Source organism: Mobula hypostoma, chromosome X1, assembly GCF_963921235.1.
Source record: "Mobula hypostoma chromosome X1, sMobHyp1.1, whole genome shotgun sequence".
In the NCBI taxonomy this organism is placed as follows: domain Eukaryota; kingdom Metazoa; phylum Chordata; class Chondrichthyes; order Myliobatiformes; family Myliobatidae; genus Mobula; species Mobula hypostoma.
Window position 1 is genome coordinate 29832969 of NC_086128.1, and position 13486 is coordinate 29846454.

The following is a 13486-nucleotide window of genomic DNA, read 5'->3' on the forward strand; positions in this document are numbered from 1 at the left end:
GTTTTTCATAGTAAAGTAATAACTTTGGACATCTGCGACGTTATTGTGAAACAATCTTAACTCGTAGCAGAAGCTAACGGACATCAATTCCGTTAGCAAGTGTATAAGATTGTTAAAAAGATGTAGTGTACAGAACACAAGGTGTATTGCTGGTTTGATACAGACATCAGTAACAATCTGCCGGAGGAAATCAACGGGTCGGGCAGTATCTGTGTAGGGGGAATGGACAGTTTCGGGTAACATTGGGTTTATTACCGTCATTTGTACCGAAATACAGTGAAAATCTTTTGGTTGCCTGCAATCTGGATAGATCAAAAGTGCATCGAGACAGTAAAGAGAGAAAACGAAGTGTAGAATATAGTGCAACAGGTACAGAGAAAGCACTGCGCAGGTAGACAATGGTCAAGTAGATTAGGAGATCAAGATCGTTAACTAGAGCTTTCATCTGGACTGGATTAATAAAATGTTTTGTTAAGAGGCTGGCTTTCGCGGCTGTATGGTTAGATTATGAATATTAAAATGAACGTTAAACACACCTCCACCTCCCGGCTGATAGAAGCTTCAGGGGTGTCGGTTGGAGATCTTGTTTGGCTGCGGTTGTTTTTTTTCGAGGTTGCACTTTGGTGTCGAGTCATTGGTTGGGAGGGGCCAGCGCCCGATCCGCAGTAAAAAAGAGCAACTCGTCCAACCCAGCCAGCGCAGAAGAAGAAAGAAAGTTGCAGGAGCAGTTTGGAATCGCTTGCGTCCAAGTGCAAACGCCCAGGTAACCCGTACCTTGCCCGGCCCCAGGGTAAATACGATTCATGACCTAACCCCTTGCGGAAATTCGACGTCTCCAAAAAGCCCCTGAGCCTCAGGAGAAGGGTTTGCTCTGGTCAGCCGAACACTCCGCGCGGCTGGTGTACATCACCTTGCGTTCACGGAGAGAAGGAAATCGGAAATTTACTTCGCCGGCGACAGTGCAGGTAGGTGATCACCTTGTCCAATGTTCTAGGTGGGGACTGGGACTCCGTCGTCGGCGAGAACATACTGATTTCCGCACTTCTTCCCTCGCTCCTGGGAGGGCGCTGGGATACAGTAGCGCTAGCTGATACATCCCCTCCCGGATTCCTTGCAGGCAGGCCGGTCCTCTGGTCGGTGGGACCGCCAGGCGAAGGTTTGAAGAGAGAAGTGTTTTTAACACCCAAGCCCTCGCGTTCCAATAGCGCCGCAGTCAGTGTAGGGAAATGCGCACAAAATGCTGGAGTACAGTATCTCAGCAGGTCAGGCAGCATCTATGGAGAGGAGTAAACAGTCGACTTTTCGGGCCGAAACCCTTCGTCGGGACTCCCTGATAAAGTCTGTGAGTTAGTGGAGGTTTCTACCTCTTATCTCTATACACAATTTTAACTAAATAAAATAGAGCTTCGCGTTTTTGTAACCCACCACTACCTCGGGGACAATCCAATGCGCTGACCAGTCACAGAAGCATGGCTTTGGAAGTCGAGAATCACAGGCAGTATGGAAACAGGCCTCGGCGGTTTAACTCATCCATGTCGATCAGCTTGTCTACCCGAGCTAGTCCCATTGCTTGAGTTTGCCCTATGTCCCTCCAAACCGTTCCTATCTGGCTTCCTCCGGCAGACACCTACCAGCCGCTAATAGAAGGAGTTGCCCCTCGGGTCCCTTTTAACTTCTGTCCCATGTCACTTTAAATCTAGGCCTTTTAGTTTGGACTCCCCTACTCCGGTAGAAAGGTCGCAGCCATTCACCATATCTATGCCCATGCGTGATTTTATAAACCGAGTTAAGCTGCTGTTGCAATGTCGTAAACAACTAAATCCAAAACGGGAAATGGTGGACAAGTCAGGAGTGAGAGCTTCAACAGATGGTTTCAGGTTTTATATGAACTTTTTGAAATGTAGTGCTATCAGCCAGCTCATTATGTAGCCGGGGTTAACTTGGCTTTGTGATGCGCAGCAAACGGATGCTAATAAGAATCGGACACAAAATGCTGGAGGAACTCAGCAGGTCAGGCAGCATCTATGGAAATGAATAAACAGTCGATGTTTCGCGTCGAGACCCTTCATCATTCCTTTTCATAGATGCTGCCTGACCTGCTGAGTTCCTCCAGCATTTTGTGTGTGTTGCTTTGGACTTCCAGCATCCGTAGAATCTCTTGTCTTTCTAATACAGAATCAAGCGTGTCTGTGTGCGTGATTCAACCAAGTCTTTCCTTTATCGTTATGATACGCTAGTTTATTGACATGTAAATATTATCTAGTAATTCAATAATCTTAACATTTTTATTGTTGGAAACACGGACGCAGATGCTGAAATCTGGAAGGAAATGGACAATCGACATTTGAAGTCCAGTCCTTTCAGCTTGACATGCATATTTCCCTTCACAGATGCCTTTTGATCCGCTGACATCTTCCAGCAGTTTGGATTACTTTTATATTCTTGTAGCTCTTGGGAACACTTGCAAAGTCTTCACACGCACTCAACGTTTTAGGAACAGCTTCTTCCCCTCCGCCATCAGATTTCTGAACGGACAATGAACCAACCCATGAGTACTTGTTTAATGTATTTTTAAATATATTTCTTATTGTGATTTATAGCTTTTATTATCATATATTGCAAAGTACTGCTGCCGCAAAACAACAAATTTCATGACATATGCCGCTGATATTAAACCCAATTCAGAAAGTAAGAATCTCAAAGTACTTGTCTCCGCGAACTAAAACACATGCGAGACGGAGAAAAATGTCACAAGCGGCATGAATCCCCGTCTTCTGTAACGGGCACTCATGATAAAAAATAACTCCGATTTCCAGCCAGGGTGGTGTCCTGAGCCAGAATGAAACCCCGTATTGAAATTAGCGAAGAAACAAAGTTCATTTTGTGCGTTTTTTTTTGTTATACGGATTTCTATAGGGACACCCACGATCCTGAAACGAGATTAACAGGAAATAACAATTAGGTGATGCTTAGTTGGGTTTTACAGCCCACGAGTTTGTAAATCTCATGGTTTGTTAGTACCAGCCACTATGTATATTATACTCATTTTTCTTTAGTATATAATGGGATTAGAAAAAGAATAAAACTATGCAGTGTGGTGCAGTAGGGCTTTGGTCCGGGTGCAGGTCGATGAGACTAGGCACGGAGTAGATGGGCCGAACGGGCTGTTATTTGCTGTAGTGTTCTATGACTCTATATAACACTATGATTGGTTGATAATTTGAAGTTGTTCTTCAAAACGATTAACAGAGAAAATGTACCTTGGATGAATTTTGAAATGTATATTGTTCTTGAGTTTGTTAACGCTGCGGGTGAGGACTTGTTAAAATGCTGTCACGGTTGGCCAACCGGCAGGGCTCTAATCTCTCCGACCCTAGTGAAATGAATGGTGGCCTTGTCATGGAATGATCCGAATTATAACTTCGAGAGTGTGACAAAGAATTTGAATGAACCCTCTTTCGGGGCTGTCATTCACAGCGAAAGTTCAAAGTATCTCGGGAAACAAACACAAACAGGTCAAGCGTAGTTTGTAAAGTCTGTGGCCATAAATTAATACCTACGAACAGACGCAAAGTCTAGTATTTTTTGCGCTAAGATTAAATTCTATTTCTGAAACAAACAACCCACAATCAATGTCCGCTTCACTCGTCCAAACGCGTCTCAAGAGTTTGAGAACGTTAATCATAAATCCTACTTTTCTCTTTAATCGAATGTTTCATTTTCAACAATTTCTTTTCTCTTTCTAGTCGCGTTTCAAGTAAAATAAATGCAAAAATCTGCAACTCGATTCCTATATGGGGAAAATACACAAAAAACTTCCTAAGTATAATACCGGCCTCAGGTGTAAATTTTTTGAAGGGCTAGGAAAAACATTTGTAGATTTTCAAGAGACAAGAAACGAACTTACATTGTTCAAAATGCCAGCATGTAATAATGAAACATCCCGACATTGTATATTTTCCCGACGATAAAATAGCAATGTTAGTACTACTTAAATGTCAAAAGTACATTGATAATATTGGGGGCAAGTTGATAATTTGAAGTAGTTTTCTTTATTGCTACTTGTAAGGCATGGTGACCTCTAGCAACCAAACCGTTCTTTGAATTTTAAGACGCCGGTCTTCGTAAAATTAATGTCAGCCTTAGATCATACACCATAAAACATAAGAGGGGAATTAGACCATTCGGCTCCACCATTTCATCATGATTGATTCATTATCCCTCTCGACCCCATTCCCCGTAACATATGATATATGATCAGGGACCTAGCAACCTTGCTTCAAATATACACAATGATTTGGTCTAACTGTGGCATCTATGGGAATGAATTCCACACATTCACCACCCTCTGGCTAAAGAAATTCCTCCTCATCCCTGTTCTAAAGGGATATCCTTCTATTCTGAGGCTGTGTCCTCTGGTCCTAGACTCCCCCGCTATAGGAAACAGCCCCTCTACGTCCACTCTTTCTAAGCCTCTCAATACTGTATTCGATAGGTTCAGTACATCCTCTCCCACCCCATTCTTCTAAACTCCAGCGAGTATGAGCCCAGAGCCATCAAACGCTCCTTATACGTAAACCCTTTAATTCCTGGGATCATTATCGTGAACCTCCTATGGACCCCCTCCAATACCAGCACATTTTTTTCTTCGATAAAGAGCCCAAAATTGCTCACAATACTCCAAATGCTGTCTTATAAAACCTCCGGATTACAGCCTTCAGAGTCAGCACACGGTGAAAACACGTTAGTTGATTCCCACGCCCATCAAAATGCGATGATCATTAGTAAACAGCTTTGACCAAATTCTACATCATTAAGAAACAACTAAAAAAAATCCAGAAGATCCATCAGTAACGTGAGCTGGAGGATAGACAATGTGAATTTCTTCCGATACCGTAGGCGCAGTTTACATATATTGTCGCGCAGAGATCTGTGGAAAAGCTGTAAAAGAAATACAGTATATTGCAGCTTTATAAAACTAGCGTTATTCCACATTCGGAGTATTGCATTCAGTTCTGGTCCCCACATTTTTCCCAGGGCTGAAATGGCTAACATGAGGGGGCATAGTTTTAAGGTGCTTGGAAATAGGTACAGAGGAGATTTTTTTTACGCAGGGAGTGGTGAGTGCATGGAATGGGCTGCCGGCGACGGTGTTGGAGGCGGACACAATAGGGTCTTTTAAGAGGCTCCTGGATAGGTACTTAGAACTTAGAAAAATAGAGGGCTATGTATGGGTAACCCGAGGTAATTTCTAAAGTAAGTACATGTCCGGCACAACATTGTGGGCCGAAGGGCCTGTAGGTTTTCTATAATTCTATGATTATACGATCATGGAATCGATCATAGGATGTGGAAGTTTTGGAAAGCATGCAGAAGAGGGTTACCAGGATGAGTGCTTGGATTAGGCGGCATGTGCAAATACGGAGTTGATGGAATAGCTTGGGACGTTTTCTCTGTAGCGGCGGAGGCTGAGGAGAAGTTTATAAAATTATGATAGCGTAGGCAGACGGCATCTCTTCCTCAGGATCTAATGTCTAATAACAGACGATATACATTTAAGATGAGAGGGGGTAAGTTCAAAGGATATGTGTGGGGGCATTTTTTTTAACAGAGTGCTGGGTGCCTCTGGTGGCAGTGGACGATAGAGTTGTTTAAGAGACTCTTAGATGGGCTCATGGATGTGCCGAGAATGGGGGTAATACGCTAATTTGGAGCCATACCGGGGGCCGAATGGCCTGGTTCTATGCTGTTCCAAGAGTCACAGTCCCTTCAGTACACGGAGTCCACGCCGAATATACCGTGACGTATCCGTAAATAAAATATCAACCACCGGACACCATTCTATTTTTTTTTATTCGCGCAACATTCCTATAAAACTGCCCCCAGATGTTACCACTGCCTCAAAGAAGAGAAAATCTGAAGATGCTGGAAATCCGAGCCACGCTCACAAAATGCTGGGTTAACTCAGCAAGCCAGGCAGCAACTAGGAAAAGAGTACAGTCGACGTTTCGGGCCGAACTCCCTCGGCAGGACTGTCCTGTGTGTTACCACTGCCTATACACTAGCGGCAAGGTGCAATGACCAATCAACCCATCAAAAGACTGCGCGTCTTTGAGGTTTGGGAGGAAACGGGAACACCGGGGAGGGGAGGGGGAGACCCACACGGTCACAGGGAGAATGTAGAAGTAAACGCGCGCGGAGAGCATCCGAGGTCAGGATTGAACCCGGGCCTCTAGAGCTAGAGAGGCAGTAGCTCTTATCGCTACGCCACCCAGCCGCCTAATATTCTTCCCAGTTCCTCCAAAAAAGGATTTGGCAACGGAACTGTTTTCCTTCATTTTCTGAAGAATTTAGACCGCTTGAGCGACTGCGAATGGTAGACGAATATCTATCCTTCCAGTAACAGCTGCCTGCAGACTTTCGCCAAAGCTGGGCGTCAGGCAGATTGATGTTATAGCAGTTCTGTGGTGCCTGGAGTTCGGGTTGCAAACCTTGAAGAGGTAGCAAAGGGTAATGAACTTCTTCGAGTATTTAGGAATGGTCGGTCTGCAGTGGGAGCAGGTGCAGCGAGGTCTGATGACGGTGGGGCGCGATGAACGGGAGGGCTGGTGGGGATAAACTGGGGTAGGTGCAAAAGGCGGATGACCCGACGGCTTAGAAGTCTTGACAAAGACGATGGAAACAGTTCAGGGGAGATTAGACGCTGCAGATCTGGTAATATTTTTGACGACTCATAATTAAAGAAATGTACAAGAAGCGCTGGCACAAGAAAGCAGCATCCATCATCATCCAGGCCATGCTCTCTCCGCTGCGGCCATCAGGAAGGAGGTACAGAAGCCTTAGGGTCCACTCCAGCAGGTTCAGGAACAGTTATTACCCCTCAACCATCAGGCTCCACCAGTGTGGATAACTTCACGCACCTCAACACCTAGCCGATTCCACAATCTATGGACTCACTTTTAAGGATTCTCCAACTCGTGTCCTCAGTTCTGTTTATTTACTTACTTGTTTGTTTATTTGTGTATTTGCACAGATTGTCTTCTCTGCTGTTTGTCGATCGTTGTGTGTAAGTTTTCATTGATTCTATTCTCTTTCTTTGTTCTACTGTGAATGGTCACAAGAAAATGAATCTCAGGGTAGTATATGACGGCATATAGGTAATTTAATAATAAATTTACTTTGAACTTTGAACTTTGACTCATACGTTTGAAGGAGCAACTTGAACAACGGTTTATTTTGCTGACGTGATGAGGAAGAATTAAAACTTGAGGAACTCTGTTAGCGAAGGCAATCCACTAATCATTCTTCCAAAATCTAGTGGAGCCCCCGTGTTGTCTGCGGTTTCCCCAGCTGCTCAGTTTCCCACAACCCAAGATGTGCAGGTTAGACAATTGGCCGCTGTAAATATGCAAAATCTAAGTGGAGGAATGGGGCTGTTCTCTGAGTTGACATAATTTAATGCATTGAAATGCCCTCCCCTTATGCTGCAAGGAAGTATAAGAATGATCCACTGTAAGAAATACTAAACTCCAGGAAATAGCAAAATATATAATAAACACAAGAGATTCTGCAGATGCTGGAAATCCAGAGTAAGGTAGAAAATGCTGTTGGAACTCAGCAGGTCAGACAGCATCCATGGAGAGGAACATTTCAAAGTGAGTCACGATGCTGGGTCTCGGCCCCAAAAATCTACTGTTTATTCCTCTCCATAGATGCTGACTGGCCTGCTGCGTTCCTCCAGTATTTTGTATGTGTTATTCAGACAAATAAAGTGAATCTTTAAATCTTTAAGATCAACCAAATACTTATGGAGAACTAGGCAAACACAAAACATTCTGCAGATGCTAGAAATCCAGAGAAACACACACAAAGTGCTGGAGGAACTCAGCAGGTCAGGCAGCATCTATGGAGAGGAATAAAGAGCCAACATTTCAGGTGGAGAGTTTTCATCAGGACTCAAACATCAGAATTTCAGACTCTCAACAAAACATGCAAGAGTCTGGAATACTCTACAAAATTTAGCTCCTGTCTTGCAGGCTAGAAAACAGACCCAGTTGAAATCCATGGGGTGAATTGTTTACTGATCCATTTTGAAATAGGCTGTACAATTACTAGCAAATAAATCTGTAGATGATGCAAATCTGGGATAAGTCTGTTCCTCTTTCTGCACTTGCTGTATGACCTCTGACCTGCCGACTGTTTCCAACATTTTGTGTTTTTATTTGTGTACAACCACTAGCAATTGTTTCCCTCCTATTTGCCAAATTTCTCCAGTTTCATTAGTTCGTTCCTTCCTGATAATGAATGGATAACATTGGTAGAATCAATCAGTGGGGTGGATGAGTGAACAATGAGCTAAGTTCAGGTGTAATGGTCTTTGTGGAGTCTACACATTCGCACCATGGCTACATCAGTTTCCTTGGGTGCTCCAGTTCCCCTCCCACATCCCAAAGACATACAGGTTGGTAGGGCAATTGGCCAGTGTAAAACTGCAAAGAGAAGCTCAAATTTTTCAAAAAAATTAACCTTGATTTAATACAACTCCTAAATATTTTGCTGGGAAACCTAAGATTCCTTCAAGTCCTATATTGAATCAGGTGACTTTAATTGGTAGGATCAAGCGGCCATTGATATGGATATGCAATGGTTATCTAACTGAACCAACAATCCAAATGTTTGGACTAATAATCCCAGGATGACAAGTTCAAATGCCAGCAGAGCAATGGGAAATACATTTGAATTAAAAAGCAGGCACTAACAATAGTAACTGCAATGCAAGAACTTTCTCTGTATCTGCAACAATATATTCTGCATCAACACACAAAGGAACTGGAGGAACTCAGCGGGCCAGGCAGTCTCAATGAAGGGATATTTGGATTGAGACTTTTCATCAGAACTGTAAAGAAAGGTGGTGGTGGGGGGGGGGGGGAATAACCAGTCCTTCACATCTGATTCCATCTTGTTACACCCATCCATACACCCACCTCCTCCCTCACCACCATTCAGTGCCCAAAACAGTCTTTTCAGGTGAGGCAGTGTTTCATATGTGAATCCGAAAAAAATCATTGCTGACACCACCAACTCTGTAAACTGCCTTTTCCCAAGCCTTACTTCATTGAAATGCGATAGGACTATTAAAACAATAACACCACACCATCTTAAAAGTTTCTTCCCCCAGGCAGTTAATCTGATCAACCCCCACCCCCACACCCCCTCTTATCATGGCACTGCACTGTAAACACTTTAAACCAGTTTATAATATTGTTTGGAGCCTCAGCACGCTATGGTATTTATGTACATTTTATTTCATATCCATACTTTAACCTCTAACTTTATTTTTATATAATTCTTTATTCTTATAATTATTGAATGTTGTTTTCTGTTGCATCTCACACACTGACCAACACACCATAGCAAATTCCTAATACATGTAAATATATAAGACAAATAACAGCACAAGACCATAAGGCATAGGGGCAGAATTAGGCCATTCAGCCCATCGAGCCTGCTCTGCCATTCCATCAGGGCTGATCCCAGATCTCACTCAACCCTATACACCTGCCTTCTCGCCATTTCCTCTGATGCCCTGACCAATCAGGAAACAATCAACTTCCACCTTAAATATACCCACGAGCTTGGCCTCCACCGCAGTCTGTGACAGAGCGTTTCACAGATTCACTACTCCCTGGCTAAAAAAATTCCTCCTTACCTCTGTTCTAAAAAGTCGCCACTCAATTTTGAGGCTGTGCCCTCTAGTTCTGGGCACCGCCACCATAGGAAGCATCCTCTCCCCATCCACGCTATCTAGTCCTTTCAACATTTGGTAGCTTAAATAAAGTTGATGCTTGATCTTCTATCCTTCGTTAACTGCCTACCTGCCCTTCTTCAAGGCTATTTCCTTTCGCAGATGCTGCCTGAGCCATTGAGTTCGTCCTGCTGGTTTGTGTGTTGCTCCAGATGTCCAGGATCTGCAGACTCTTGTGTCTCCACTATATTCTATATTCTGCAGTCTGTTTTCAATTATCTCAATGTACTTACGTACGTATGTATGGTATGATCTTTCTGGATGGCATGCAAACAAAAGCTTCTCACTGTATGCATGGTGCATGTGACAATAATGAACCAATAACAGCATCAATGCAAAAAGATGCACCAATTATTAGCCTTATCCTGTCTAATAGTGACTTTTGGCCCATTGCTAAGCGGTTAATATTCAAATCCCTTATGAAATGGTCCAGCAACCCACTTCAAAAGCATTTAGGAATGGAAATATATATTGTTTTATCAAAAACTCTGACATTTAGTGAAAACATAAAATATAACTTTGATCTTACACAGGCTGGATTGTTAGCAATGATTACTTTCAACTGGGTTTTCCAGTCTCTTCTCACATTCCTAAGAAATATTGACTGATAGTCTCATTGCTCCGAGTATAGGTGATGATGGAATCTGGAGAGAGTTGATGATGTGGGGTAAGTATTGTGGGATCATTGTAGGATTACAGAGGGTGAGAGGTGAAGGTTGTGCTGACTGGTTGCATCATGGTCTGGTACACCAATTCAAGTATGCAGGTCCACAAGAAGCTGCAGAAAGTAGTGGACTCAGCCCAGTGCAACATGGGCACATCCCTCCCACCATTGAAAGTACCTACATGAGTTGATGCCTTAAGAAGGCAACACCTGTCATTAAAGACCTCACCATCCAGTCCATGCCATCTTCTTGCAGTTACCATCAGGCAGCAGGTTCAGAAACCTAACGTCCCACACCATCAGATTCAAGAGCACTTACTTCCATTCAACATTCTGTTCTTGAACTCACCAGCAGAACCCTAATCACTACCTCAATATAGCAACATTAAGACCACATGGACCAGTTTGCATTGCAATGGACTAAATTTCCTTTTTTTGTTTTAATTCCATTCTTTCTTGTATGAAATTGCATACTTTGTTAATTTTTGATTTTCCATTCTTTCTTGTATGATTTTGTTAGATTTATGTTAATTTATGTTTTTCTTGTGTATTTGATTCTATGTGCATGTGATGCTGCAGCAAGTAAGTTTTCATCGCACCTGTGCATATGACAGTAAACTTGACTTTGACTCAATGGGCTACTGGGCCTGCTTCCATGCCCTTCAGGACCTTCTCTGTTAAATATGAATACTTCTCGCAGTTCTGTATTGATGTATGTTAGTTATCTTGTCAAAGGCATGCAGCTGCAAAGGGTTGTGAAAGAGCCACATTCTTTCTGTGGCAAGCTTGCAAATGCATTGATTAAATGGCGCGCTATTATAAATTTGACAAATCTAATGACAAGCTTGACTTGATTTTTTTTTTCCCCCTCGCTGGCTCAGAAAGAATCATCCTTTATCCCCCGCTAACATCTCCTATCTTTTGCAGTCGGCCTCGGCTCCAGGTGGAGATCGTCTTGGCAATGCAAACGGCCACATGGAGTAGCATCGGGGAACAACCGGCCTCACCTCTAACCTCCGGCTTCAACTCTTGGAAATCGGCAGCCCTTCCCAAGAATCTAGGCATCGCCACATCCGGAAGCAGTGCCTTCAGCCCCTCAAACACAGCTCCCAATTTTTCCTTGAATAACAAGTATGCCTTGCTGAACAACTCAAGCTTAAAGACTCAGGATTGTGGTCAGTTTAAGCCCAACCTCCAGTCAACGGTTGAATACTTTTCAAACCCCTTGCACCCACGTGTTGACATGGCTCACTATCACGACTCCTGGTTTAGACCCTCCCATCAAGGGGGTCCCTCTGAAGACGGGGGTCTCTCGGCCACCTGGTGGGACCTACACGCTGGCTCGAGTTGGATGGACCTGCAAAATGCAACAGCAGGTCTCCAGAACTCGACTCATCCAGCTGGGTTTCAGCCCCCTCTGGGCAACTATGGGTCTGAGCACCAGATCTGTGGTCCTGCAACTCACCTCTTGCAGCCCAACCAGGTTATGATCAACCAGGATGGATACAAGCATACTGAGCCTGTCCAGGAGCCCCTGGTCTTGAACCAGACGCTGGATGGAGCCTCTAGACCAAAGGGCGCCCGACGGTCATTGTCTCGAAGCTCAGCGCAGGGGAACTGCCGTTGTCCCAATTGCCTCGAGGCTGAAAGGCAAGGGGCATCGGTGGAGGGAAGCAACAAGAAGAAGATGCTGCATAATTGCCACATCCCGGGCTGTGGGAAGGCGTACGTAAAGACCTCTCACCTCAAGGCTCACCTAAGGTGGCACAGCGGAGACCGGCCTTTCGTCTGCAACTGGCTCTTCTGTGGCAAACGCTTCACCCGCTCTGATGAGCTCCAGCGTCACCTGCAGACCCACACGGGCTCCAAGAGGTTCCTCTGCCCCATCTGCAACCGGGTCTTCATGAGGACCGACCACCTAACCAAGCACATGAAGACACATGGCGAGGCCAGCCAGGCGGGCACCAAAGAGAGTGGCAGAGAGGGCAGCAAGTGTATCTCGCTGCCTGGGCCTCCCCAGTCTCCAGGAAGCCTGCAGAGAGACTGTGAGGGGAAGGGGGTCAGCGATGGACTCCCAGTTACTGATGTACAGCAAAACTGAGACCTTGCAAACATGTCTTCATTGTAAAATTTAGATATTGTTAGTTTGTGAAATAGTTGCACTTGCTAAGCGCTGTATGTTATGGTATGGACTCTGAAGGAAGTTCAACATTCCCAGAAAATGTTACCCTTCTCCAATAATCTTTGCATTATTAAAGCGGCACTAAAAGGCATGGTGAAAATCTGTTTTACTTTATTTACAAACTGAGAAGTTATGACATGAAAGGAGGCTATGCAGCCCAATGTGCCTGTGAATTCCAGCTGGTCCTGCTGCCCACCCCACTGCTCCCCTCCCCTTCATGCCATTTACTTCTCCTTTCAAGTACTTATTCCAGTCCGAAATTGAATCTGCTGTCACAGTGCCCTTCATATTTTACCTCTCCTTGTCCAAAAAATATTGTCTCATGTTGCTTTTGTTTTCTTACCAGTCACCTTCAAGCTATAAACACACGAGATTCTGATTCTGACACATGGATCAAAAGGTGCCTTTACTGTATGGCACATCGTTAACACAAGGTATTCTGCAGAGACTGGAAATCCAGAGCAACACACATAAAACACCGGAGGAGCTCAGCAGGCCAGGCAGCATCCACGGAAGGGAACAAAGAGTCAATGGTTTGAGCTGAGACCCTTCATTAGGACTATGCTTCTCAATAATTCTGTCAATGGGAGTGGCTTATCTTCAGCTGCTCTGAATAGGACCTTTGTTATCTAAGTACCTCTGTCAGATTCTCTCATGTTCAAAGAAGAACAACTTATCCAGCCCATTCACATTTCAAGAACCATTCTAGTACCTGGGGTGGAATGGTAGCTAAGCAACCCAGGTTCAATTCTTGCTGCTGTCTGTAAGGAGTTTGTACATTCTCCACGTGACCACGTGGGTTTCCTCTGACTGCCTCAGTTTCCTCCCACATTCC

The 13486-nt window shown here is 44.2% G+C and overlaps 1 protein-coding gene across 1 annotated transcript; it reads left to right on the forward strand.

Moving 5' to 3' along the window:
- The first annotated feature begins 774 nt into the window (after nucleotides 1–774).
- Nucleotides 775–12570, forward strand: LOC134340350 (transcription factor Sp6-like). Its single transcript, XM_063037490.1, has 2 exons — nucleotides 775–965; nucleotides 11397–12570. Exon 2 carries the CDS (start codon nucleotides 11431–11433, stop codon nucleotides 12568–12570), a length of 1140 nt encoding a protein of 379 aa, XP_062893560.1. The 5' UTR covers nucleotides 775–965; nucleotides 11397–11430.
- Nucleotides 12571–13486: the final 916 nt, after the last annotated feature.